The 27,635-nt window shown below is 40.8% G+C and overlaps 1 protein-coding gene across 1 annotated transcript in view; it reads right to left on the reverse strand.

Moving 5' to 3' along the window:
- LOC143126903 (NACHT, LRR and PYD domains-containing protein 12-like) overlaps positions 1-27,635 on the reverse strand; it is a 72,023-nt gene that overhangs the window by 17,300 nt on the left and 27,088 nt on the right. The window contains exons 9-11 of the mRNA XM_076288295.1: positions 27,436-27,606; positions 13,603-13,755; positions 13,281-13,451 (exon numbers count right to left, since the gene is read on the reverse strand). Coding sequence (XP_076144410.1) covers positions 13,281-13,451; positions 13,603-13,755; positions 27,436-27,606 — 495 coding nt within the window. The remainder of the gene's footprint in view (positions 1-13,280; positions 13,452-13,602; positions 13,756-27,435; positions 27,607-27,635) is intronic.

Below are 27,635 nucleotides of genomic sequence, written 5' to 3' on the forward strand. Positions count from 1 at the left end.
GCTGGAAAAAACTTGTTTTAACCACATTACTGATTTGCTTGTCAAATTTCATGTTTCATGTTCAAAAATAACCCCCAAATTTCTAACCGCTGGCTTGAGATAAGTAGCCAGAGCTCCCAAACTCAAAGCTGGACCGTTTGGTGTCCCAGCAGTACTGAAAATGATGCACTCAGTTTTGGCTTCATTCAAGTTAAGAAAGTTTTGTGATAGCTGTATTCACGACATTAAGTTGTGGCTAAGTAGGGAATCTAATGCTGCGCTGTCATTCAGTTTCATAAGCAAATAAATTTGCACATCGTCTGCATAACAGTGAAAAGACAGGTTGTGCTTTCTTATAATGGCCCCTAACGGCAGCATGTATAGTGAAAACAGGGTTGGGCCAAGAATCAAGCCTTGGGGTACCCCACAAGAGAGAGGAGCAGTTGACGAGGAGAAATCACCAAGCATGACAGAGAAGCTCCTGTTTGTCAGATAGGAGCCAAACCATTTAAGTGCCGAGCCTCGGATGCCTACACAGTGCTCAAGGCGGGAGAGAAGGACTGCATGGTCCACTGTATCAAAGGCCGCTGTGAGGTCCAAAAGCACTAAAACGGCAGGGTTCCCAGCGTCTACAAACAAAGTAATATCATTGTGTACTCTCAAAAAACCAGATTGGAACTTTTCGAACACAGAGTTCTGTTGTAAAAAGGCTTGTAACTGTCTAAAAACAACTTTCTCTAAAACCTTTGATAGAAAAGGCAGATGAGAGACTGGTCTGAAATTGGACAGCACTGAGGGGTCAAGATGAGGCTTCTTGATTAAGGGCCTGGCCACAGCATGTTTAAAGGTAGCTGGGACAGAGCCTAGAGAGAGGCAGGCATTTACAAAAGTGAGTAGACTCGGCCCAATAGTGTCATTAAAGACCTCCTTCACTAGCTTGGCAGGAATAATGTCTAACAGACAGTGGGTGGGTTTCATGTGTTGCACAATCTCTGAAAGCAACGTCAGAGAAACTGGCTGAAATTCCTCAAACACAGCAGAATGCATATTAGCAGCAGGTACAAACCCATTGCAACTAACATTAAATTTAACACTAGTGCATTGCCTAACAGATGCTATTTTGTCAATGAAATAACAGAGAAACTTCTCACAAGTGCTAGTTGACGTACGTGGATTTACAACAGCGTTTATAGAGTTAAATAACACTCTTGGTTCGTGGCAACTGCCAGCTATGACCGACGAGAGATATTGCATCTTCGCCGCCTTCACAGCCTTCTGATAAGCTGCTAAACTGTCTCTTAATAAACCCAGTGATACATGCAAATTGTCCTTCCACCTACGTTCAGCTTGTCTGCAAAGTTGTCTAAGGGACCTTGTAGAGTCATTTAGCCAAGGGTCCGCCTTAGGTTTAGTAGATCTAACCCGAACAGGGGCAATAGAGTCTAGAATTTCAGTACATGTGGAATGGTACAGAAAGAATGTTGTCTGGGGAGGAGGGAGAGACCAGACCATTCATGGTGTAGAACTGTGAGTTCACGAAAGCCGAAGCAAACTCTCCAGCGGATGCGGGGGTGATGCAGCGGCGTCTAGACGCTGAGGAGATAAGCTTACTAGCAGGTGGTGGTGCACTGATGTCAAACCTAATGAGGAAATGATCTGAGATACCAGTGTCTGTTATTTCACTGAGTGAAACTGACAACCCATAGAAAATAACGAGGTCCAGGGTGTGTCCAAGATGATGTGTCGGCCCTTCCACACAATGATTAAGGCCGAAAGAGCTCAGGAGGGTTTTAAAGTCATTAGCAAGTGGGTTGGAAGGGCAGCACACATGGATATTGAAGTCCCCACAGACCAGGAGCTTATCGTATTTTGGAACAACATCAGCTAAAAACTCAGAGAACTTGCGCATAAAATTCTTGTTGAGCTTTGGTGGACGATAAATAACAGCACACAACACAGGAGAATCCAGATCTGCCACAAACAGCTGGAGTTGGAGCAACTATCATAACAGAGTGCGGGCAACAATCTGCATCTGTATTCATCCTTGAAGAGAGTGGCCAGGCCGCCACCGCGACGTGTAGCTCGCGGAGAGTTGAAAAAGGAACAGCCGGGTGGTAAGGAGCTCCGAGAAGGTGCTGTTGTCACCTGGAGTCAGCCAGGTTTCCGTCAGCAATAAAAAATCCAGAGCGTTGGTCGTAAAAAAGTCGTTGAGGATAAAAGTCTTATTTGTGAGTGATCTGGTGTTGATCAGCGCCATGCGAATTGAGCGCCCTTCAGCCTGTTGGGAAGCACGACAGAGCGGGCGAAGATTCCCATGCATGCAGCCTCGTCTGGAGCGCTTCCTGCTCCAGCTGCTAGAAAATGCATACTCGGAATCCGGGACCGTCCGTCGGAGCCACCGATGTCTTTGTACCACGGGAATCCCGACACATGGATGGCCCGGATCGTGTGTGAAGGATGAAGCCAGGTAAGCTCTGAGCCTTACACGAACTCCGCCTCTCTTTCCGCGTCTCCTGCGGCGATTGTTGCGGAGCCGAAGGCCGGGCTCACGCCGTAGATAGGCCGGTATGGACGCCAGGAAAGGTGGCGGCGTGCTTGAATGCTCTTTCCGCAAAATTACGGATACTTAAAAAAGTCAGGCGATCATACACTAGCAAAGGTGACACAATTCGAGTGATAGTAAAAACAGGCAAATCAATAAAAACCTCAGCAGAGGCAAGCGGCGAGACACACACAGGGGCGCCATCTATATTTACTTGCGCACACATTGTCGATGACAGGTCGAGAATGGCGAATATGTAAAAGTTAATCAATGATCACAAACGTTTAAATAATGACATTGGATCTAGTTATACAGAACCCTCCAGAATTATTGGCACCTCTGCTAAAGTGATTTGGTGATTTATTGTAATCTCACAATAGCCTGGCCTTAATTGCCTTCCTACGTACTTCCACTCAATTTTCATCTCCCTCCACGACTCCGTCTGGGATTCCGGCCATTGGCCTCGTTCGCAGCGGTAGATTCTACTCCACGCCAATCAGCGAGCAGGAGGCGGGAGTTGTGAGAGACAACGTCAAGATTCTGCGCTGTGTTTGAATTGTAGTCCTCGAGGAGTTGGCAATGGCATAAGTTAATGAAGCAATTCAGTCCGTGCTGGCTACGCTTCCAAATATTCAGGAACTGAACTCCGAACAAAAGGAGTGTTTAACACATTTTATTTCGGGCAAAGATGTCGTGGCCCTACTCCCTATGGGATTTGTGAAACGTTTGATTTGTATCGCGCAGTAGCCTCGATATTAAATTACAGCATGTGCGGCAGACCCGGTATGAATGAAGCGGTGTGTTTTCAATGATGATCACATCTAGCTTTGACAATTGTGATGATATTGTATCGCCGAGGCTATTTGCCCCCGTGTTGGCCTTTCCCCTGTGTTCCCGGCGTGTGCGTGCGTGTGTGTGTGTGTGCGCGAGTGTTTGTGTCTCCCTCTCCCTCCTGTGTCATGGAATGTGTCAATGAGTTCTGATGTGTTTTGATTGGGGGGAGGTGTCCGGGAGGGAATATTTAGGGGTATAGATAGGTTAGTGATTGCTAAGGGGAGGGAATAGAATAGAGGGTTCTAAGACGTCTAAGTTTAGTCAGAGTAGAAGTGGATTACGTGCGTTATGTTGTTGGCCGATGAGTGTGAATGACGAGTGATTGAGACCGTGATTTATCAGCGATCAGTTTGTTGTTTTGTAGTGGACACCTACTGTTGCCTGTGCACTAGCCTGTACATCTATAGGAAATAAACTACCAGAGTTTTGGAACGATATATCAGCCTCCCCGTCTCCTAACTTCTCATCGGCGTTACAATATGTTATCTTCAACCTTACTGTTGAATAGTTATTTGCTATTCTTATATATATATATATATATATATATATATAAAAAAATATATAATATACACATATATATATATATATTCCTATATATATTTGCTAACTCTTACATTTGTATCGCAAAGCTGGCATGGTCATTTACATCCATCTTGTTCGCTTTGGTGGGGAATGATTGTTGTGGGCAATTTCTGAGCGTTGTAGTGTAGCTTACTTCACGATCGAGCTGGCGCATAACATACGTCACACGTTATACGGCCAAACGTTAGCGATTGGGTGAAATCAGATCCAATCGTTTCAAACTTCTACAGAGTCCACGCATCCAGCTTGCAAACGTTCGTCAATAGCCGAGATCCCAGACCCTTGTAGAAGTGAAGCGTACCAAGGGGATGGCAAATGGCCAGGCTAATCTCACAATGAAAAAAATAGGAAAAATCCAATCTTGAAGGGAAGCAAATTTATTCTGAGAAAAAGGAAAATCTCATAAAGAAATAAATATTTTTAACAAAATCAGGTCACTCACAATTATTGGCACCCCTGTAGTGCTGCCGCGATTAATCGACTTAGTCGACCTAATCGACCATGAAAATTAGTTGACGGCAATTTGTTTAGTCGAAGAGTCGTTTTACTATTGACCGCCTATTTATTTTTGGTCTCAAACGGCTCACTGTAATGTTATATTAACTCTATGTTATTAACTCTTGAAAAGAACAATGACTGTCTTTGGATGTTAAACAGGCTACTAAGACTTTGGCAGTCATGTTTTAAACCCAGCTATGCACGCAAATGTTAAGCCAGCAGCAAAGCTTTAAGAGTTAATAACATGCCGCCGCCCGTGATATCAAGTCACGGCGCATATTTTTTTAGCGTTCAAGCCAACTGATAAAGTGAGGTAACCTATGTGGTAAGACGCGCAAAGTGCCTGTAGCCTACTTGTTTTGAACATGCTGATGTTAGGCTCATTTGCAAAGTCCTCAACTACAGTCCAGCGTTTCTCAAACTATGGGCCGCGCGGACCAGCACCGGCCGTAACGTGGACACTGCTGGTCCGGAGCCGCAGAGAGAAATTATTCCCGGGCTTCGTCTGATAATTTGCTGCGCAATTGATCAAGGAACTGCGGACCGACAGAAAAAGAAAAACAACGTTTCTGCAATCAGTAGGAAATACTTGCTAATTTGGTGTCATCAAACATAGAGGTATACAATTAAATGGTGGTATGAGAGTTCATTCAACGCGCGAGAGAAACTGAAACCACTTGATAACGTTGGTAGCAAAGCTCCAATTCAACCTATTGGAAGGCCATTTAATTATGAAACTACATTTAATAGAACAATGTGGATTTATACAACTTCCATAAAAACAGAGCACAGACTATAATACACTATCTAGAGTATTGTATAGTCAAATTTGAATAACGTGGCCAAAAGCTTGTGGCATAATTGAATATGCCAATATTCTTTCCATTTGCCTACCAGTGTATGATGCTTGCATGAGAGAAACATCCCAAAACGATGACACCCATATAATTGCTGTTGTTTTGAGAAGTATTTATCATGCAACCATGCAAAAGCAATGGAACTATTGTAATTATATTTTACATTAGTAAAGCAGTCCTCTGATGTGCATGTTTTCACAAACTTTTTGTGAACAATGTTAGCACTTTATACACTGGCTGCTTTGAAGTGCATGTATAACAATATAGCATAACAATAATAATTGTGATGTGATATAATGATAATTTGATGGGAGGTGGATTCATGTAGGTGGGCCCTATGACCCCAAAGTATGCCATGACTGGGCCACAGGTCAAAGAAGTTGTCTATGTCCATGGCAACACTGGCATACAAATAAAATCTATCAAAGCTCTGACATTAGATCTGAAGGTAGCATTTTAAATGGGTGTTTTTTTTAATACATAATGTTTTTGAACAGTTTACTTACAGTAATACAGCTTCTAACAAAAGTAGGGTGATATATATTTCAAAATAAAACAGACACAACAAAATAACAAACACTTGATTTTTAAAAAAAATAGTCGTTTAGATTAGTCGACTAATCGAAAAATTAGTCGAAAGATTAGTCGTTAGAAAATTAGTCGTTAGCGGCAGCACTACACCCCTGGTTGTAATACCTTCTTAAGCCTCCCTTTGCTAATAAACCAGCTTGTAATATTCTCCTATGACACCCCATAAAGTTGGAGAATACAAAGCAAGGGATTTAAGGCCGTTCATCTTTACCAAATCTCCCCAGATCGTCCAGATTCCTAGGTCCACTGCAATCTCCTCTTTTTCTATGGAGTTTAGGTCAGGGGACTGAGATGGTAATGGCCGAAGCTTGATTTTGTGTTCAGTAAACCATATTTGTTTTGATCTGGACATTTGCTTTGGTTCATTGACCTGATGAATGATCCAATCATGACTAACTTTTAATGTCTTGGCAGAGATTGACAGATTTCCTTTGAAAATGTTCAGGTTTTTCTTGGTGTTTCTTGGGGGGGGGGGGGGGGGGGTTCGGGGGTTCCCTGTTCCATATGTGTTGTGCATGCATTACTTCAAAAGAACTAGCTCCAGTTATGTATGAACAGTGAAGGTAACGATCTCTTGTGAAAAACGTGAACTTGGAGAAGTGAAAATTGAACAATATGAACTATGAATATTGAACAACTTGAAGCTACATTTATAAGTGTGAACATGCTTAACAAAATATGGGAACAAAACATGGGAACTAAACGTGCATTATGAATATAATCAGTGGGAGCCCTGCTTGTTTTCCTGCAACAAGAAGCTTCCATCTGGGGGTGATGGAAGACAGTGACCCCCTTAGTGTGTTTGAAATGTCCAGTCGATTGCGCAATTTGGTCTTAGTTGCAGTCATTGCCGAAAACCCGGCCTCGCATAGATACGTGGTGGGAAACGTTTTCAGCGCTTTTACGGCTATCTCGGGATATTCTGCTATGGTTTTGATCCAAAAACCCGCCAGAGAGGTTTCCTTATACACACTCTTAAGACCACCGTCATTTGCAATTTAGATCAACTGCTCTTCCTCCTGCGCTGACAAGTTAGGACTATTCAGGATATTGACAAATGGGTTGCGGACCCACTCATTGGTTTGCCGTGGATCTTTGGAGGATGGGAAGTAACGCTCAAACTCATTTGAAAGCGCAACAAGGTGATCGCGCACCAGCTGCGAGAGAAAGGGCCCTGCCTCAGTATCTCCCAAAACCCCCACTACTGTTTGGAACATATCAAATAAATTTGATTGGAAATTGGAACATATCAAATAAATTTGATTTGATAAATTTGATTTCACTGGTATGCCCTCTAAATAATCTATTAGCAGTGAGGATCACTTTTGAAGATTATTTGGGGGACTTGGTGACCCCAAGATGATACCTTTTTCTGTAACTTTCAAACAGTGGTTCTTATGGAATTTTTTATCATCCTCCATAATGTGCGTGGGGGCAAGATAACCATTGGTCTTTGTCCAAGCATGTTTGTCACATTTCCAGTTGATTACAACCTGTTAACCATTGTTTTAACTGTAAATATAGGCATTTTCAACAAAGTACCTAGTTTTTATAGACATCCCCTGACTTACAAATGTCAACACGCTTTGTTTTTATTTAGATTTAGTATTCTTTTGTCTTTCCAATGTTGAAAAATGACTAGAGGATTTAGCCTCTGTGTCACTTTATTTTCATACCTTACTGAAAGAAAGTCATGAACTACATCTGAAAGTTAAAAGACACTCTGATTAACTTAAATAAGTTGAAATTAGATAGGAAAATGCTTCTGTTAGGTTTTGTATATAAGATTTTTCTAGGGGTGCCAATATTTGTGAGCAATGTGTTTTTGTTAAAAATATGTATTTCTTTATGAGATTTTCCTTTGTCTCAGAATAAATTTGCTTCCCTTCAAGGGTGGATTTTTTCTCATTGTTTCCATTGTGAGATTACAATAAATAACCGACAGAGTATTTTTTATACCTGTTTTTAGTCAACTTTGCCAAAGGTGCCAATAATTCTGGAGGGTATTGTATGTGATAACAATGTGTAGTGGGCAGTGGAATAACTATTGGTTTCGGTTTGTGGTGACTGCTGACTGAGATAAAGGATGAGATTAAATAGATCCTGGAATTTAGCCTGGTCTGGAGCAGGCTAGCTCCACAGAATAAATTTCCATGGTAACTTATACCATAACATATCCTGCTGCCCCCATCCCGCTTTTGTGCAACCGGATCACGGATAAATTGAGCCAACCAAGATATCCCGGCTTAATCACTTATCCTAGTTTTGTGTAATAGGCCCCAGGTCACATTAGAAATGACTGTAAAAGAATTGCCACTATTGTGATTACCTATCTTGGCAATCCTAGTCACCTGCTTTCTGGATGGCAACGTGTAGTGTATAATGTAGTGTGGCAATTCTCATAGGCGTTAGTAGCCAGTCAGTCAGTGGTCAATGTCAGAAATCACTTAACCCTCTAACCGCCCATGTCGCAATATTGCGACAAGCGTCATTACTGAATAAAACAGACGATAGACGCGAGTACAGTGTAAAATCTCATTTGTACTCTTCACCACTAGTTGGCAGACACCCAGAGCTTCGATTCAAGCTCAACCTTTTTTTTCAAAGTTTTCAGGAAGCATGTGAAAACACGCGAGAAACACACGAAGAAGACGTGCATTTCCTCCATAACGCGGAAGCGATGCGGGCAATAGTTTTGCACAAATTGAAGCAGAAATACACCAAATTTAAAAAAAGAAATTCACGTGTGATGAAGTCTCGGGTCTTTTATTCATCTATTCTGATTCTAAAGGATAAAATCTGCATTTTGGAGGATATGATCGATCGTCTATTGGCAGTGATAGTCACGGAGCGTCAGTGAATGGAGGTGCGTCATTTGCGTCTTTCCGACAGTGTTCACTAAGCATAAAATGCATATTTCGACCCTCTGCCCAACATAGCTGTAGGTGCCAGTGGTAATAGTGATGATAGTGTCCGTAATGGACGTGGTATTACACGCGATTACACACGAGAAACACATAAGAAGACGTGCATTTCCTCCATAACACGGAAGCAATGCAGGCCATAGTATTGCACAAATTGATGCAGAAATACACCAAATGTTGAAGAAAAAGTTAACATGTGATGAAGTCTTGGGTCTGTTATTTACCTAGTCTGATTCTGAAGGAGAATATCTGCCTTTTGAGCGATATATGAGCGATCGTCTAGTCACCGTGCATCTGTGAATGGAGGTGCGTCATTTGCGTCTTTCCGACAGTGTTCACTAAGCATACCACGCTTATGTCGACCCTCTGGCCAACGTAGCTGAAGGTGCCAGTGGTAAAGGTGATGATAGTGTCCGTAATGGACGTAGTAAAGACAGCAGGGGTAGTAAAAATAGGGCTCTGAAGAACTACAAAGTCACCCGCGATAGGAACTGATTTGAGCAGGCTACTTTATTGTATAGTAGAATAAGGTTTGTGGTAATAGTAATAGTTTACTATTGTTGGTTTACATGTTACTGTATTCCTGTTCATTTGTTATGTCGGTGAAATGACAAAAAAAGAAAGTAAAACTGCTCAAATATGTTCAACATCTAGTATTTACTGAAATGTGCATAATTCACGGTGGTTACCATCCAGTGACGTCATAATATGCAAATTAGATGAGTAAATTCACCCCCTTCATAAACTTCTGTTCATACTAAATGATTTTCACATTTACAGTAGGACTTTATCTCTGACCACTTGCAAGCCATGGCCTTTTGAAATTTTGATGTACAAATCCAATTTATTCTTTTTAAACCCTGGCGGCTAAAGGGTTAAATGAATGGAAACTCGCAAAAATCGCTTATCGCCTGTAACTCTGTGATATAAGGACGTGACAGGAAGACATTTGGCTGAACAACGGAGGTTAATATGTTCTATGTTTTGTCAAAATGATGTCTGTCTATCGTCGTTGCAATCGGAGAAAACTGGAATGTTTCATTCGTCCCCCGTTTCAATCGTCCCGGTTAGTGTTGTCACGATACCAAAATTATGACTTTGATACAATACCTGCCATAAATATCTCGATGCTCGATACTGAAACGATACCGTCGTAATCCTTAAATATCTGAAAAAGAATGGGCGCAGACATCCTCCAAGTGTATGGAGCATGGAGAGTGAGAGCAGTCCACACAGACACAGAACGTTATTATTTTAATAAAGTATCGATTCTACAAACGTCGGAAATCATAGCGTTTTTTGCGTGAAGGCATTGTGATACCTTTCTAGTATCGATACACCGTGCAACACTAGTCCCGGTTGTACCCTACGTCTTTCCATCCACTATTGTAATTCCTCTGAAATTGCTTTTCTAGTTGGGTATTGTTATTAGGGCCCGAGCACCGAAGGGTGCAAGGCCCTATTGTTTTTGTAAGGATTATTGTTATTATTATTATTATTATTATTATTATTATTATTATTATTATTATTATTATTAGGGCCCGAGCACCGACGGTGCGCAAAGCCGTCCCGAGAGGTGCGAAGCCCTATTGTTTTTGAAAGGATTATTATTATTATTATTATTATTATTATTATTATTTGTTCATTATTTGTTTGCTATTTTTGAGGTGGTTAGCATGGATGAAAAGTCTTGGAATTTGGCACACACATCTGGTATCACAATGGCTACACAGGTATAAAAGCTTGTCCCCGGGCGTGGCCCAGGGACTCAGTAGCGCCCCCTTAGGTGATTGATCCAGTGGTTGGCACATACTTTCAGCTAGACACACCAAATTTTGTAGGTGTGTGTATCTCCCCAAGATGATGATGTGAAAAAAAAAATGTGATGAATTGTGATGCCAGAAGAGTTGCTTCCCATCGGTGAAAACGCATGAAATTTGGTGGGTGTTTGTAACTCCTAAAAACAAACAACTTTTGTATTAACATGCCATTAGCCACGCCCACAGGAAGTGAGGTAATTGAGATTTTGTGCGTTGTGGACATGATCAATTTTAACGTACTCCTCCTAGACGGTTGATCCGATTCATGTCAAAGTTGGTATACATGACGCCGAGATGTTCCTGATTATAAATTGTGAAGCTTTTTTTTGATATGTTGTAATTTGACGAAATGGCAAAATTATTAATTTTAATACCCTTCCACATAAACAATAAATGTGTCATAATTCACCATGCATGGCTTGAAATGTTTTATATTTCACAGGTCATTGAAGACCATGTTAATAATGATATGCACATGCCCATAATGCATGTTTGGCATAGCGCCACCAACTGGCAACAGAAAGAATGACAATTACACTGATGTCACATGATATATTTTAACATACTGCTCCTAGACGGTTTGTCAGATTCATTTGAAATTTGGCAAACATTATGCCAAGATGTCGCTGATGTTAAATTGTGAAGGGATTTTTGATATGTTATTAGGGCTGTCAAAATAACTGATTTATTTTGATTAATTAATTTGAGAAAAAATAACTGATTAAAAAAAATAATGCAGATTAATCGATTCATATGTCCGTTGACCCCGAGCCGTTGTAATCAGTAACCATTAGACTGTAAAATGAAGGAGAGAAGAAAATATACTGCCTAGATCATTGATTGGAACATTTACTTTTCATAAACGGCTTGATGAGATTGATAAAAATAAAGTGTTAATTAAAATAAAGTCCTCTGCAATGTAAAAAAAACTTCTTCCCGAAGCACTTTTGAATTTATTTCCTCAGCATATTAGGTCATATCATAGATTATTATGGTCATTATTAAAATAATAATAAAAGAGTTTTTGAACTTTAATGTCACTAATGCTGATTATTCAATGATTCATTTGAATTTAAATATTTAAAATACTTTCACAGCAAAAATCATATATGCGATTAATTTAGATTAATTAATCACAGAGTATGTAATTAATTAGATTCTTTTTTTAATCGATTGACAGCCCTATATGTTATATATTTGATATGATTTTAATATCTCACCACATAAAGAGGAAATGTGTCATAAATCACAGTGCATTGAATAAATGGTCTGAAACTTCTCAGGTTAATAGATATAATGATTATGATGATATCCAGACACCCAATGGGCCCTTCCTGGCATAGCGCCACCACCTGGCCAAGCAGGAAATGTGCCAGAAATGGACAATGTCTTAAGTGATTGATCTGAAACTTTATAAAATATTGGATATCATTATTGTGATGATATTCACATGCATAATTCACAGGCCTAGCATAGCGCCACCATCTGGCCAAGCCGGAAATGTGCCAGAAATGCTCTATGCTTTGAATAAATGGTCTGAAACTTCGCAGGTTAATAGATATTATGATTATGATGATATCCAGACACCCAATGGGCCTGCCTGGCTTAGCGCCACCACCTGGTCAAGAAGGAAATGTGCCAGAAATGGACAATGCCTTAAGTGATTGATCTGAAAGTTTACACACATTTTGGATATCATTATTGTGATGATATTCACATGTCTAATTTCCATGTCTAACATAGCGCCACCACCTGGCCAACCAAAAAGTGTATCAGAAATATTCTTTGCTTAAAATGAATGGTCTGAAATTTCTCAGGTTAACATATATTATGATTATGATGACACCCAATGGGCCTGCCTTGCATTGCGCCCCCACCTGGCCAAGCAAGTACATGTGGCAGAAAATAAAATTCAAAAACAAATAGCACACGCATCAAATATGTACATTTCACAAACGCACCACGTCGGTGCTTTGTTGGATTCCGACATGTCACGGGTTGCGGCCCGCAGTCGCTCGGGCCCGCCATTGCCGCTTGCGGCTATATTTAGATTTATCTTTACTCAATCAAATCAACAGCACTGACATTTTATTGATATTACTTGAAATACACAATTAAATAACATGAATATCATGAATTATATTTTTCAAAAATTGATTTATAGCGTTTTGGAACCAAACTCTTCATATCACCTTGAGAAAAACAGTGTGTGAAATGAAATAATACAGCAGGTCTGTACAGCTTCCCTGAAAATGGACTCCCACTAATCATCCCAACCTCAGTGTCCCAGTGTGCAGATTTTTCTTATATCTTTTAATGTCTTTAATGTAAAATGTCTTTGTAATTAAACTGATATATGTTCACGGTGTCGTTGCTAAGCACTGTTTAGAAGTTTATAGCATTGGAAACAGAACACCGAGGCCACGCACCGGTGTTTAAGACTGGGGTTAAGCCATGGGCCAGCCTCAGCCCATAATGGAAAAGAGCCATATATGTGTATCAGGGAGCACTGAACTGATCTGAAGTCAACTCTCTCTCATTAACCCAGGGTGAACACTCAGCAAACGTTTCTCAAAACTCTTCTATTCTACAGTATGTCCAAAGTTTGAGTGTGTAGATAAGACCTCTGAAGTCTTTCAGAGTTTATACTGACCTCAGTTTCTCCGGTTGGCAGTTTGGGTTTCTAAGACCAGCGAGCAGCTTCTCTTCTGATGTTCGCAGATCACAGCCACTCATGTCCAACTCACTCAGTTGAGAAATATATGACTGCAGAACTGAGACCACAACCTCAGAGGAGCTGTATTTGAGTCTACAGCTGATGAGTCTACAGTATGAGAGGAAAACACTATCAGCAACATGTCCAAAATCTCTATACTCCTTACAATCACAAATATGAAATGCCAATGAATAAAAGATGAACTGTTATTAGATCAAAAAGAATGCACCAGCCTCTGTGCACTGTGCAAAATACAGACCTCACTTTACAGTCTTGATTCAGTGGTTGATGGAGCAGTTCTCCTCCACAGTCCTGAAGCTCACTCTTACTGATGTCCAGCTCTCTTAGGTGGGAGTTTCCCCACTGAAGAATCAAGGCCAACAATCTTCCTCTCAGTTTACAGCCAACAAGTCTGTAAAACATAGAGAATCAACAGAGAATCACAAGAAATCAGATGAGTCTACGTCTCTGGTTAACATAGACTGATGACTTCTGCAGATCTTTTTTTTTTCGTTTTACAAAGACCTGTGTCTGTAGGAAGAAAATTCCATGGCTTCCTGGTCCAGTATCGCTCGGTTAGCATCACTGTAAGGCCATTCAGTGATAATGCAAATAAACATGCTCAAACTTGCTCAAAACACCACTAATGAATGTCATTTTGCTCTCAATCAAAAGTTTAAAGTTGCTAACTACCGTAGATAGACCCTAGATTGTTTACTCCATAGTTACACTTTAATGTTTATGTTGAGTACTCAACAGATGCTCTTATCTAAAGTGACTTACAACATCAGAAAATACAGCAGTCAACATTAGTATAAAAATTAAAATATCAATTTACATTTAAACAACTAATCAACAAGAAGAATAAGAAATACAGTAGGCAGAAGATGTTTAAAAATGTGAGTCAAATGTATCAAGGATATTAATCCATCACAGAAGACAATCAAAGACCAAAGCTGCACTAACGGAAATGTCCTTCAAATCTGATATCAGTGATTCAGTGTTTTATTCAAATTACACACATCCTGTTGGGTTCAGTTATGAAGAACAAAGGAGATCAAATGAGATCCAATGCACCATGTGGTATGAATGTTACATTTGTCTGCTGGTTTTTGGAGTGCTTCTACAATTGTATACCACTGCCTATTTACCTATTTATCTAGGAAGACCGAAAGAAAATGGCGCAAATACAAACTTCAGATCCACTATGAAATCCATAAAGACATGCTCCGCATGTATAATTCTGAAATATGCAAAGCAAGACGGTCTTTCTTCTCAAATATCATCAGTAGAGGTACAAATAACTCTTGCATACCATTTTCAACTGTGGAGAAGTTAACACCCCCCACCCTCACAATTAGCACCTGAACTGAACTTATGAAGCTTGCATCTTTTTTCAAAATTGCAAAATTGATTAAAAAAAAATCAGACTAAACATATCTTCTAAACAACTTACTCAACATCTGAAACTTCCAGCTTCAAGGGAAGGGGAACTTAACTTGATGTCAGAGTTTAGTTTGACAGACTATGAAACTGTCCAGAACCTCAACTCCAGCAGCAGCAGATGTGCTTCACATTGTAAATGCATTACTGTCTGGCACATTTCCTACCAAACAGCTGTTGTAAAGCCCCTTCTCAAGAAAAACAACTTAGATGCAACCATGCTGAAACAACTACAGGCCCATATCCAATCTACCTTTTTTGGCAAAATTATTGAAAAAATAGTCTCTAATCAAGTAACCACCTTCCTAACATCAAATGGGTATTTTGATTACTTTCAGTCAGGTTTTCGGGCAAATCACAGCACTGAAACAGCTCTTATTAAGGTTTTAAATGACATACGCCTCAATACAGATGCAGGCAAAACATCAGTCCTAGTGTTATTGGACCTTAGCGCAGCCTTCGACACTGTTGATCACAACATATTACTACACAGATTAGAGCACTGGGTTGGACTTTCAGGTATAGTCATCAACTGAGTCAAATCATACCTACAAGAAAGAAGTTTGTTTGTTGCCATCAGCAACTGTATCTCTACGCCAACGTCCTTGACCTGTGGTATCCCCCAGGGGTCGATCTTGGGGCCACTATTGTTCAACCTCTATATGCTCCCACTTGGACAAACCATCACAAACAATTTGATTTCCTATCATACCTATGCCGATGACACCCAACTTTACTTAGCTCTTTCCCCTAATGACTATGGTCACATCGTGTGATGTGCGTGATGGCGCCAGTGTTTCCGGCTTGCCGTCCGTTGCTGTCAGCGCTGGCTGTTTGTCTGTCTGGTCTACTGCTGTCAGCCATCACTGACATTGTGATTGCCTTGCGAACTTACGATCGGCAAGCTCTCCTTGATATCCAATGGTCTACTGAAAGACTGGCCTCCCATGAACTGGGTACAAAGATCCCTCTTTCTCCTCCAGTTCTATCGGACATACCTGCAATCCTGCATGCATACAATGCGCTCCTGCACTGCCATGCAAGAGGCGCAAACGCCAGGTTAAACTCAAGATCTACCTGTCGCGGTCACCAGGAGCACTCCACCGGATCGTATCCACCATGCCTGCTGTTCCCTGAAACCGCTGTGCACCTGGGTAAAGTCTGTGGTCGGACGCGAGGATCTCCACCACCGACGCCCGCATGTAATGCACCTCAACTCCGGAAAGGAGGGGTTAAGCTCGGTAACCTGCGGCAATTAGGTCAGGCACTCCGGAAGGCATGTGGCTCGTTTTCAGCCAAGATTGCCTTGGTTAATGCAAGATCGCTTGTCAATAAAACCTTCATCCTGAATGACTTCTTTAGAACTCAAGGACTCTGCTGTGTGTAACAGAGACCTGACTAAATGTAGGTGAGTTTAGACCTTTCCCTGAACTATTGCCGCCTGACTGCACCTATTTTAGCTCCCCGAGGACGAGGAGAGGTGGAGGCATAGCCTCGGTATTTAAAAACTGTTTGAACTTTAAGCAAGTATTGGACTTGGACTTTTTTTTGGACTATTTTTGAACTAACTGCATTTGAACCAGGGCTCCGAACCGGTTCAAGGAACGAAAACCAAAACCAAAAATGAACGGAATTTTACGGAATTGTACGAGGAGCGGAAACGGAAACGAAAACAAAATGGTCTTCAACTGTTCCGGAACAGAAACGTTATTCTGAAATCCTCTAAACCGGTTAATAACGTTTTTTTTCGTTCTCTATATATTTTATAAAATTTCACAAAAGCATATCCCATGTCAGGGAGACTATTTCCGGTTGTGCGAAAAACAAGCCCGCATCTACACTGTTAATGTGAGCTAACAAGCCGCTATGTAGCCAACTACTGTAGGCAACCAGCCTAATAATTTGATTTCTGCAGTTTGAAAAAACACACATTGGTCCAAATGTGTATATTTTGTCTTGCTGTTGTAATGTAACCTATCCGTCTGCCACTTCGGATCTTAGGCCAGCTCGTAGCGTAGGCTACTGAAACTGATTTGGAAATTGTTTGTAGCCTATGCGTAATAGCCTATTTTGCCTGTCCACGCCTTGTCGTTTTAAAGTCGGGATTTGAAATGTTTGCGCAATTATAGCCTATTCTATGTAGAAGAGTTAAACCGGAAATTTGAGATAGGCCTTGTCAGCAACAGACAGGTTCGTTTATAAACAGGGTTGGAATTATAGCGCAAGCCTTTGAAGATCTCCATATGGATAAAACTTAGGCTACAACCAGGTAAGGAGTTTAGCACGTATCCAGAAATATTTTTGATAAGAAATTATTTATAGGCATAGGTTAGGCCTACAGTAAGTCTGTAGGCTATGATTGATAGCCCATCTGAATGTTTTTGGATGCTGCCTGTGATTTATTATTTTTGGGCAGAGCTACGGTATAGGCTAAATCAAGGGGAAATAATGAGTATGTCTATTCTAAGGTAAAGTCCACAAAAAATAGACTTGATAGGCCCGCCAAACACTGCCGGAACTTTAAGAACGAACGATATTTTGCGTTCCGAACCGGTTCAGGACCAATATGTTGGTGGCGGAACGCATGCAAGAACGAAAACGTTAAACATAGGCCTACCTGAACCATTCGGAACGGAACGTTTGAAAAATAATTTCGTTTTCAAGCCCTGATTTGAACTCAAGTATTCCCAGCCTGTTCTGTGCGCTGTTATCTACCGTCCACCGGACTATAACAAAAATGTTATTAGTGACTTGTCTGTTTTCCTGTCGGGAATCATGCCAAAGTATGACCGTATTTTAATTGTTTTCGATTTTAACATATATGTCTGCTGCCCATCAAAGCCAATGGTTAAGGACTTCCTTAACATTATTGACTCTTTTGGCCTTGCACAGTCCGTGACCGAATACACTCAAGTGCATGGCCACAAATTAGACTTGGTATTATCTTGTGGGCTATCTGTGTGTAACGTTACTATGTGTGACTATGTGTACTGTCATTTCTTACCATAGAGCTGTTTTATTTGATATCTCCCTCCCTTGCGATGTTCAGCCTTGCGCGCCTGTGTGCTGCTGCCGTGTTTTAAACCCCACCACTGCTGCTCGTTTCTCAGCAGCTTTCCCCATTGCCACTGAAAACCTCGGAATAGAACGCACATCTCCGGAAAACCTGACCGCCTCTTTCTACTCCACCTGTCTTAACATCCTGGATTGCCCCGGTCAAAAAAATGCGGGCAAAAATTAAAACAGAGCCATGGTTGAACACTGCCACTAGGACATGCAGGCATGAATGCAGAAGGGCTGAATGCAAGGGTTAGAAAGATAAATTGCAAATTTCTTTTGATATCTTAACTTGACTGCTGGGCCAAATACCAAAAAACTGTTAAAAATGAAAAAACGAAATACTTTTCTAAACTTATCCAACAAAACTGCAACAATCCACATTATTTAACACAATTAACACTGCTCTAAATGCACCTCAGTCTATCTGGAGCAGAGCCGGACAGTAACGGAGTACATTTACTTGAGTACAGTACTTGAGTACAATTTTGAGGGATCTGTACTACTCAAGTATCATTTTTGGGGAGTACTCATGACTTTACCCAAGTACATTTGAGGGGTAAATATTGTACTCTTTACTCCACTACATTTCTATCCATAACCGTGAGTACCCGTTACTACTTCTAAAAAAAAGGAAAAAAGAAAAACTTTGGAAACCCTCAATTTGTTGTTTCCCTCTTAAACGTGATTGGATTGTGCAGGCGCCACTGATTGGGACAGCCTATCAGCAATCACCTTCAGCTTTCCGCCAAAGTCAACTCCATGGTCAGATTTAGATAAGAGATGAAACCATGGACGGAACAATGGATGAAGACGCAGCAGGTCCATCCCGGGAATGTGCCAACCTGTGGCCCCACCTCGCCAGACTATTTTAACAAGTTAATGATAGTTTTAGCTTCAAGTGTTTCAATTACAAAATAGTATTTTGTATTTGAAATACGTATTTTAAATACATGTATTAGAAATTCTGCCCATCCCTGGCAACATGGTAAAAAGATGAAAATGACTTGATTTTACTTTCAATTCCTTTTACATTCTCCAAGGTATTATACCAACACCAAAGAGTTTTTTGTACCCTAAAATAATGTTTCCAAAATTGTTTCAGTGGTTCATCAACTCGTAACAGGGTGAACGGCACTTCTGCATTCGCTTCGTGGCCCTCTATCGGCTATAACCGCACTATCTAAGTTTGCCAGATCGAGTAGCGGATCTGTAGTTTGATGGAATGAGACATAAGAAACTACAAATTTGACTTGCATGATGTCGCAATACATCGTACTTTCATAAAATCATGCAACATATTCTATCTTGTCTGTGGACATCATTATTTGCAAAGCCGGTGCTGGATAAACAAATAGCCTGCGTGCGTTAGAGGAAAAGTTATTTGGTGTTGCTTTAACATTAACATTTTTCATAACTCCATGTAGGACGTTTCTGTAAATGTAAGCACACTGTGGCAGTAGTAATGCAATATTTAGAAAATGTAGGCTACTCTTGTACTCTTGATACTCAAGTACTTTTAAAAACAAGTACTTCAGTACTTTTACTTAAGTAGACATCTGACTGTTGTACTTTTACTTGTACTTGAGTAAAATTTAGCAAAGGGTATCTGTACCTTTACTCAAGTAATGAAGCTGTGTACTCTGTCCGCCTCTGATCTGGAGTGATGCTACTCCACCTAGCAGCGAAAACTTTCTTAAGCTCTTTGTGGATAAGATCTCAAGCATTAGAGCTCTTATATCTCCCCCCCTGGTTGATCCATCCATCTTTTTCCCGCAGCCCACATATTTTAGCAACTTTGAGCCTGTGTCCCTGTCCCTCCTCTCGCATACCATTGGGCAGATGAAACCTTCAACTGGGCCTTCAGACCCCATCCCTCCTCGCCTCATTAAGGACACTATTGATACCATTGGAGCCAGTATTTTAGCCGTCATAAACAGCAGTCTTACATCAGGCATTATGCCTAAGCATGTTAAGCATGCCATTGTCCAGCCACTAATCAAAAAAACTATTCTGGACACCTCAGTCTATTCTAACTATAGGCCTATTTCCAAGCTCCCATTTCTGTCCCAACTATTGGAGAAAATTGTACTTAAAGGAGAATTCCGGTGGAAATGCATTGATTCCAGTTGCTGCTACTGGAAGAAACTGGAATCCATGCATTTCCACTGAATTATTTTTGGAATCTGATCCCTTATCGTGACTAAATTCAAGATGGCTGCAAACCTAAACTTCGTGAAGATACTGTCTGTATAAATCGTCTTGTAAGTAAACTACCAGTGCTTTTTCAAAGTTCTCAATGTCTCGTTTTAAATGTCAGGGCCCTCGAAAGTCTACCAATGAAGTGTGGAGATACATTGAGCCTCGTAAATGGTGTAAAACAGTGATTTATTTGCATGGCTAGCCCGATGCCGAAGCACCACCATTGAAAAAGCTGTTGGTAGCATCGGCTAACTAGCGCCAGATTTTGGAGTGCAGGGGACAAGCCGAGATGGGCTATGAGACATACGTTCACACTCGGTATCATGTTTCAACACACTTTAGGTCGATATCACACCGGAATTCTCCTTTAACCAGCTTCAGTCTTACCTGGACACAAATAATCTCCTAGAGCCTTTTCAATCTGAGTTTAAAGCTCATCGTAGTACTGAGTCAGCACTTCATAAAGTTTTTAATGACATGCTTCAAATTACTGATAATGCTGACTGTGTGATCCTGGTTCTTCTTGACCTTATAGCAGCATTTGATACTGTAGATTATAACATTCTTCTACATCGCCTTGAACATCATGTTGGTATCAAGGGAACAGCTCTTGAGTGGTTTAAGTCCTACCTTGCTGACAGAAGTTTCTCTGTCAGCATTGGAGAATACACTTCCTCCTCAGCACCCTCCCCTATGGGGTCCATCAGGGGTCAATCCTTGGCCCCATCCTCTTTTCGCTTTACCTTCTGCCACTGAGTTCCATTCTAAGAAAATATAACATCTCTTTCCACTGCTATGCAGATGATACCCAGATATACATTCCACTCAATCTCAAAAGCTCCTAGTCAGTTAAAGCTCTTAGACTGCCTTGAGGACATTAAAGCATGGATGTCTTTAAACTTTTTAAATTTAAATGAAAAGAAAACTGAGGTTTTACTATGTAAACCCAGTAAGGCCTGTAAAAATAGTCTGGACCTGGCCCATCTAAGTCCTTTTGTTAAAGACTCTGTAAGAAATCTAGGTGTGATTTTTGACTTCAAACTGGAAAAACAAATAAGTAATGTAGTCAGATGCAGTTTTTTCCATCTCAGACTCTTATCAAGGGTCAAACCTTTTTTATCACCTGGTCATCTTGAGACTGCCATACATGCTTTTATAACATTCTGCCTTGACTATTGCAATGCACGCTACACTGGTCTAAGTTGATCCTCCTTGTCAAGACTTCAACTAGTTCAAAACGCTGCGGCTAGAACACACAGACGAGAGCACATCACTCTAGTTCTTAATGCTCTTCATTTGCTTCCTGTGCGCTTTAGGATAAATTTTAAAATTCTGTTTTTACATCTCTGAAAGGACTTGCTCCTCCCTACATAGCAGATATCCTACATCCACACACACCCATGAGATCAACAAGGTCATCTGACCAACCACTACTGTTAGCCACCCCTTCCTCAACATTAAAGAGAAGGGGGGATCGTGCCTTTGCAGACATTGGTAACAAACTCTGGAACAAACTCCCCATTCATGTAAGGCTTGCCACCTCAGTGCCTGTCTTCAAATCCCTCCTGAAAACTATTTTTTTCTCCCTGGCTTTTGACTCTGGATGAGTTTGGTTGTGTTGTTTCTGTGTTTTTGTATATTCCTTTCTGTTTTTAGGCCATTTGTGTAACTTTTTTTTCTTAGTTTACTTGTACAGCACTTTGGTCAACTGTTGTTGTCTTTAAAGGGCTTTATAATAATAAACCTGAACCTGGTCCCCTTGAATCTCTTTGTCAGTGTATTGACAAGATTAACAACTGGATGTCTCAAAATGTTCTTCAGTTGAACAAAGACAAAACTGAAGTAATTATATTTGGTAATGTTACGTTGTTCCACCTGTAGGGGGAGTAGAACGGTGCTTGTGCTGTTGTGTTCTGTCTCTGCAGGTAGCTGTGCGTGCGCTGATTCAGGACCTCCTGCTATATAAGCCACCTCCAATCCATCCTGTTGGCTCTCTCCCATCCCCTCGCCACACTTGCTCATTACTGGGGCGCTTTGTTGAGCGTGCTTTCGTCTGCACTTTGTTATTTGTGTTAACACTTATTCGTAAAGTCGTAAATCACATGGCTTCATTTATTTAATTAATATTATACTTTATGGTACTTGCGTTGGTGGTGGCTTGGTGACGGGTTGACACTTTTTGTATTATAGGTTTAGTTAGAGTAGGGAAGGATAACACCGGAAGACTCAAACTTTTCTGTATTTTGTTTTCAAACGCGAGCAGAAAGTTAATACCATCTAAGTCAGTAAGTCCAAGGGTTTTCTTTTACATTTTATATTATTTTCACTGCCACGTTATTCTGTCTGTCTGGGAGCTTTACTTTATTAAATTTGTTAACTTTCCACTACGTCGACTCTATGGCTTTCCTTATGTTATGTTGAACCATTCTTTATGATTTATGGTCATGTAACAGGTAAAAAGAGGAAAGACTTAAGGATGCCACTCTCCTTGATATTTAAGGGCTTAAAGCAAAGGATACTGTTAGAAATCTTGGTGTCATAATTGACAGTGATCTAAATTTAAACAGCCACATGAAAGCAATAACTACAGTAAATCAGTTTTCACGGACCGGCGGGGGGGGGGGGGGGGGGGGGGGGTTCGGGGGGGTTCTCACAAAAATTAAAAGAATTGACCACATTACTCCAATACCGTATTTTCCGGACTATAAGTCACACTTTTTTTCATAGTTTGGCTGGTCCTGCGACTTATAGTCAGGTGCGACTTATATATGAAAAAAATATATATAATTGAACATGTTTTTAAATGTTAATTCATATTAACTGACATGAACCCTACATGAAACATTACTGTCTAGCCGCGAGAGAGCGCTCTCAAATGCACAAGTTTTATGCACTTTCAGTCAGAGATTAGTGGTTGCACTATGCCTGAAACACATGTGCATACCTAAATCCTCAAATTATGGCCAGGATTCTGTTTGGGCCTCAGATTCAGACAAATAAAAGCCAGTAATAATTTTGTTTTAATTTAACTCATAAAAGAGCTCTTCTTAATATTTTATATTGTTGGTTGGTTTAATATTGTTGCCAAAGAAAAGTCATTGTTTTACACCATGAGTCTCCAACACGTTGCTCTCAAGCTACCAGTTGCATGCCGCCCCCTTCTGAGCTTGCCAGAGGCTGAAGCAGTAACCTACATTTAAACACAATTGTTGCTGCCAGACATCAGCCTACGAATTTTATAAAAAAGTAAATCATGCATAATTAAAAAAAGAACTAAATTTAGGCTGAATAAGGTTTCCATTTCAGCAACATGTGTTCCATGAATAAATGAAAGTGGATGCCTTCTCGCAATACAGTAAGCGGATGGAAATCCCAACACCCTTTCATACATGAAACTTAATAGTGAACCATCAAATACCCCACAGATTTCAGTGGTCATCAGTCCCGATATTTAGCAATATAATCAAACAGTAAGCCATGCCCCAAATAAAGGTGCTGTGCTTTGCTTTTGTGAATTTGATGAATGATTTTGTGAAATACATTTCTAAATAAATGCGACTTATAGTCCAGTGCGACTTATATATGTTTTTTCCTGTTCATGACGTATTTTTTGACTAATGTGACTTATACTCCGGAGCGACTTATAGTCCGGAAAAAACGATACTTAAGTCCCTGCATTGGCTTCCAGTAAGTCACAGAATTGACTTTAAAGCGGTTCGGGGGGGTTCGGGGGTTCCATGTTCCATATGTGTTGTGCATGCACAACTTGAAAAGAACTAGCTCCAGTTATGTAGGAACAGTGAAGGTAACGATCTCTTGTGAAAAACGTGAAGAAGTGAAAATTGAACAATATGAACTATGAATATTGAACAACTTGAAGCTACATCTATAAGTGTGAACATGCTTAACAAAATATGGGAACAAAACATGGGCTATGTGCGCCGCGGTGGGCTTTGCCGCGATTATGGACACGTACCAAATGCGTCAAAACGCCCGTGGGCGCATTGGAGAAAGCCATGAGCGTCCCTCTCGCACGATAAAGGTGTTGAAAACGGCCAATAAACTCCTCTAAGCAGGCAATATGGCATGGGCATGTCACATATTATTGTCTTTTTGATTAGGCCTACCAAGCACATATTCACGTTTAAATGAAGGTTACTGGATAATTTAAAACAAAAGCAAATTGTCCTGAAAGCATCCGATATGTCGCCCTTGGATTGAAAGTCAAAACTTTGAATGCGTCTTATGAAGCATTGGAGAAAGCCATGAGCGTCTCTCTCGCAAAATAAGTATAGGTATAAGTATATATACTCTTTTGATCCCGTGAGGGAAATTTGGTCTCTGCATTTATCCCAATCCGTGAATTAGTGAAACACACTCAGCACACAGTGAGGTGAAGCACACACTACCTGCAACAACAGCGGGAAAAAGATGGGGACTAAACGTGCATTATGAATATAATCAGTGGGAGCCCTGTGCTTGTTTCCCTGCAACAAGAAGCTTCCATCTGGGGGTGATAGAAGACAGTGACACCCTCAGTGTGTCATTGCCGAAAACCCGGCCTCGCATAGATACGTGGTGGGAAACGTTTTCAGCGCTTTTACGGCTATCGGGATATTCTGCTTTGGTTTTGATCCAAAAACCCGCCAGAGAGGTTTCCTTAAACACACTCTTAAGACCACCGTCATTTGCAATTTCGATCAACTGCTCTTCCTCCTGCGCTGACAAGTTTGCCAAAACCCCCACTACTGTTTGGAACATATCAAATACACCCCGGTCCACTCGTCGTCCGCACAAATCAAGCTTGGCTTTAAATGCAGCGACTTTATCTGCCAGTTTAAAGACAGTCGTCATTCTCCCCTGGAGTGACAGGTTGAGGTCATTAAGCAACCCGAATATGTCACACAGGTAATCCTCATCACTAAAATGTGCAGCTAACAGTGATTTTTTTCTGTAAGAAATCTCTGCAGCGGCTCTCGCAACTCAAACACCCTGGCCAGTGACCTGCTAAAGATGCTTGTTTTTTGTTGTTCATTCTAGCAGTTTAGCTAACTTCGTGTGACACTACCGTTCGCCAAGAACTGATCAAGTGAAGTGAGCTGACCTGAGGCTGCGCAGCGCTGAAGGCAATTACTGTATGTAAAAGTGTTGAAGGCGGGACAGACAGACGTAAGAAAATAGACCTTGCATAATGCAAACATGCGTGCAATCAAACAACTGCATATAGGCCTATGCCATGTAAGAACGTGACATTATTGCGAATTAAATTTAGTTTAGTTTGCATGCATTTTTTTTTTTAAACTCATGTCGTAGGCTACGGCCCGGTTAGGAATGTCCTGCGGCCCGGTACCGGGCCGCGGCCCGGTGGTTGGGGACCGCTGATCTAGAAAAACTTATTCATGCATTCATCTCCAGTAGGATTGACTACAGCAATGGGCTTTTCACAGGCCTTCCTAAAAAGACTATCAAACACTTTCAGATAATACAAAATGCAGCGGCTATGGTTCTCACAAAAATTAAAAGAATTGACCACATTACTCCAATACCGTATTTTCCGGACTATAAGTCACACTTTTTTTCATAGTTTGGCTGGTCCTGCGACTTATAGTCAGGTGCGACTTATATATGAAAAAAATATATATAATTGAACATGTTTTTAAATGTTAATTCATATTAACTGACATGAACCCTACATGAAACATTACTGTCTAGCCGCGAGAGAGCGCTCTCAAATGCACAAGTTTTATGCACTTTCAGTCAGAGATTAGTGGTTGCACTATGCCTGAAACACATGTGCATACCTAAATCCTCAAATTATGGCCAGGATTCTGTTTGGGCCTCAGATTCAGACAAATAAAAGCCAGTAATAATTTTGTTTTAATTTAACTCATAAAAGAGCTCTTCTTAATATTTTATATTGTTGGTTGGTTTAATATTGTTGCCAATGAAAAGTCATTGTTTTACACCATGAGTCTCCAACACGTTGCTCTCAAGCTACCAGTTGCATGCCGCCCCCTTCTGAGCTTGCCAGAGGCTGAAGCAGTAACCTACATTTAAACACAATTGTTGCTGCCAGACATCAGCCTACGAATTTTATAAAAAAGTAAATCATGCATAATTAAAAAAAGAACTAAATTTAGGCTGAATAAGGTTTCCATTTCAGCACAACACGTGTTCCATGAATAAATGAAAGTGGATGCCTTCTCGCAATACAGTAAGCGGATGGAAATCCCAACACCCTTTCATACATGAAACTTAATAGTGAACCATCAAATACCCCACAGATTTCAGTGGTCATCAGTCCCGATATTTAGCAATATAATCAAACAGTAAGCCATGCCCCAAATAAAGGTGCTGTGCTTTGCTTTTGTGAATTTGATGAATGATTTTGTGAAATACATTTCTAAATAAATGCGACTTATAGTCCAGTGCGACTTATATATGTTTTTTTCCTGTTCATGACGTATTTTTTGACTAATGTGACTTATACTCCGGAGCGACTTATAGTCCGGAAAAAACGATACTTAAGTCCCTGCATTGGCTTCCAGTAAGTCACAGAATTGACTTTAAAGCGCTTCTGCTTGATAATAAATCACTAAATGGAACGGGACCAAATTACCCTGCAGACATGCTTCAGCAGTACAAACCTTCCAGACCTCTGAGGTCTTAGGAGAAATACTTGTTAGTAAAACTTACTGTTAGAACAGGGGTGGGCAACTAATTTCCCCAAGGGGCCACATGACAAACTGGGACTGTTGAGGAGGGCCGGACCCAAAATACCGAACTCAAATCTGAACTCAATTCTATTCTGTTCTTGTATAACATTAAGAAAATCATATGGTTTTGATTAGTACTCGTAAGAACAGATGAAAATGTGAGGGAGACGAAGGAAAAACGGTAACTTTGTTGAGCTGTGGTAGCAGGCTTCATGTTCAGTGTATTTTCTGTTCTTTCCATGTAGAGCTGCCCTTCCCCTCTACGTTGGTTGCATAGTGTGGGTCATGCTGCTGTCTTGTCCCGTTTTGGTTTAAATGTGTGCCATTCTTATTCAAGTACAGTCCACGTCTGCTTGTTTCTTTTTGTGTGCATTATCTCAGTGTACGTCTGCCTGTCTTTTTACCTGTTGATTTCCATCGGTCTGTTTTTGGTTGGCTTGGAGTTGCGACGTTTATACGTCAGCCTGCATGGTGCTTGCAGCATGCATCATTTTGTTTTACTAGTGGAGCCCTGTAGCGGCACGTTTGGGTGTGTCCTTCAGAGTGTTGCATGCGGTGTGCTGCTGTGTCACTCACAATATATAAATCAAAGGTAAAACACTGATGCTACTGTCTGGTTGACACAGTCTATGTTTGAAAGTATGTGTATGTCAATAGTATACAATATTACTGACCTCAGTGTTTCCAATTTGCAGTGGGGAATCTGTAGAGCAGAGAGTAGTTTTTCTTCTGACTCCAGCAGGTCATTCTGACTCAGGTCCAGCTCTCTTAAGGGAGAGTTTGCAGATTGCAGAGCTGAGGCCACGATCCCCCAGGACTTCTCTGTTAGCTCAGAGCCAGTAATTCTATGAGAGGGACAGTAAAAGAGTAGTAC

This window comes from Alosa pseudoharengus, unplaced genomic scaffold (assembly GCF_046254945.1).
Source record: "Alosa pseudoharengus isolate Yale_2024_CS ecotype anadromous, Long Island Sound unplaced genomic scaffold, YU_APseudo_1.1 YU_APseudo_1.1_scf_1, whole genome shotgun sequence".
Classification (NCBI taxonomy): domain Eukaryota; kingdom Metazoa; phylum Chordata; class Actinopteri; order Clupeiformes; family Clupeidae; genus Alosa; species Alosa pseudoharengus.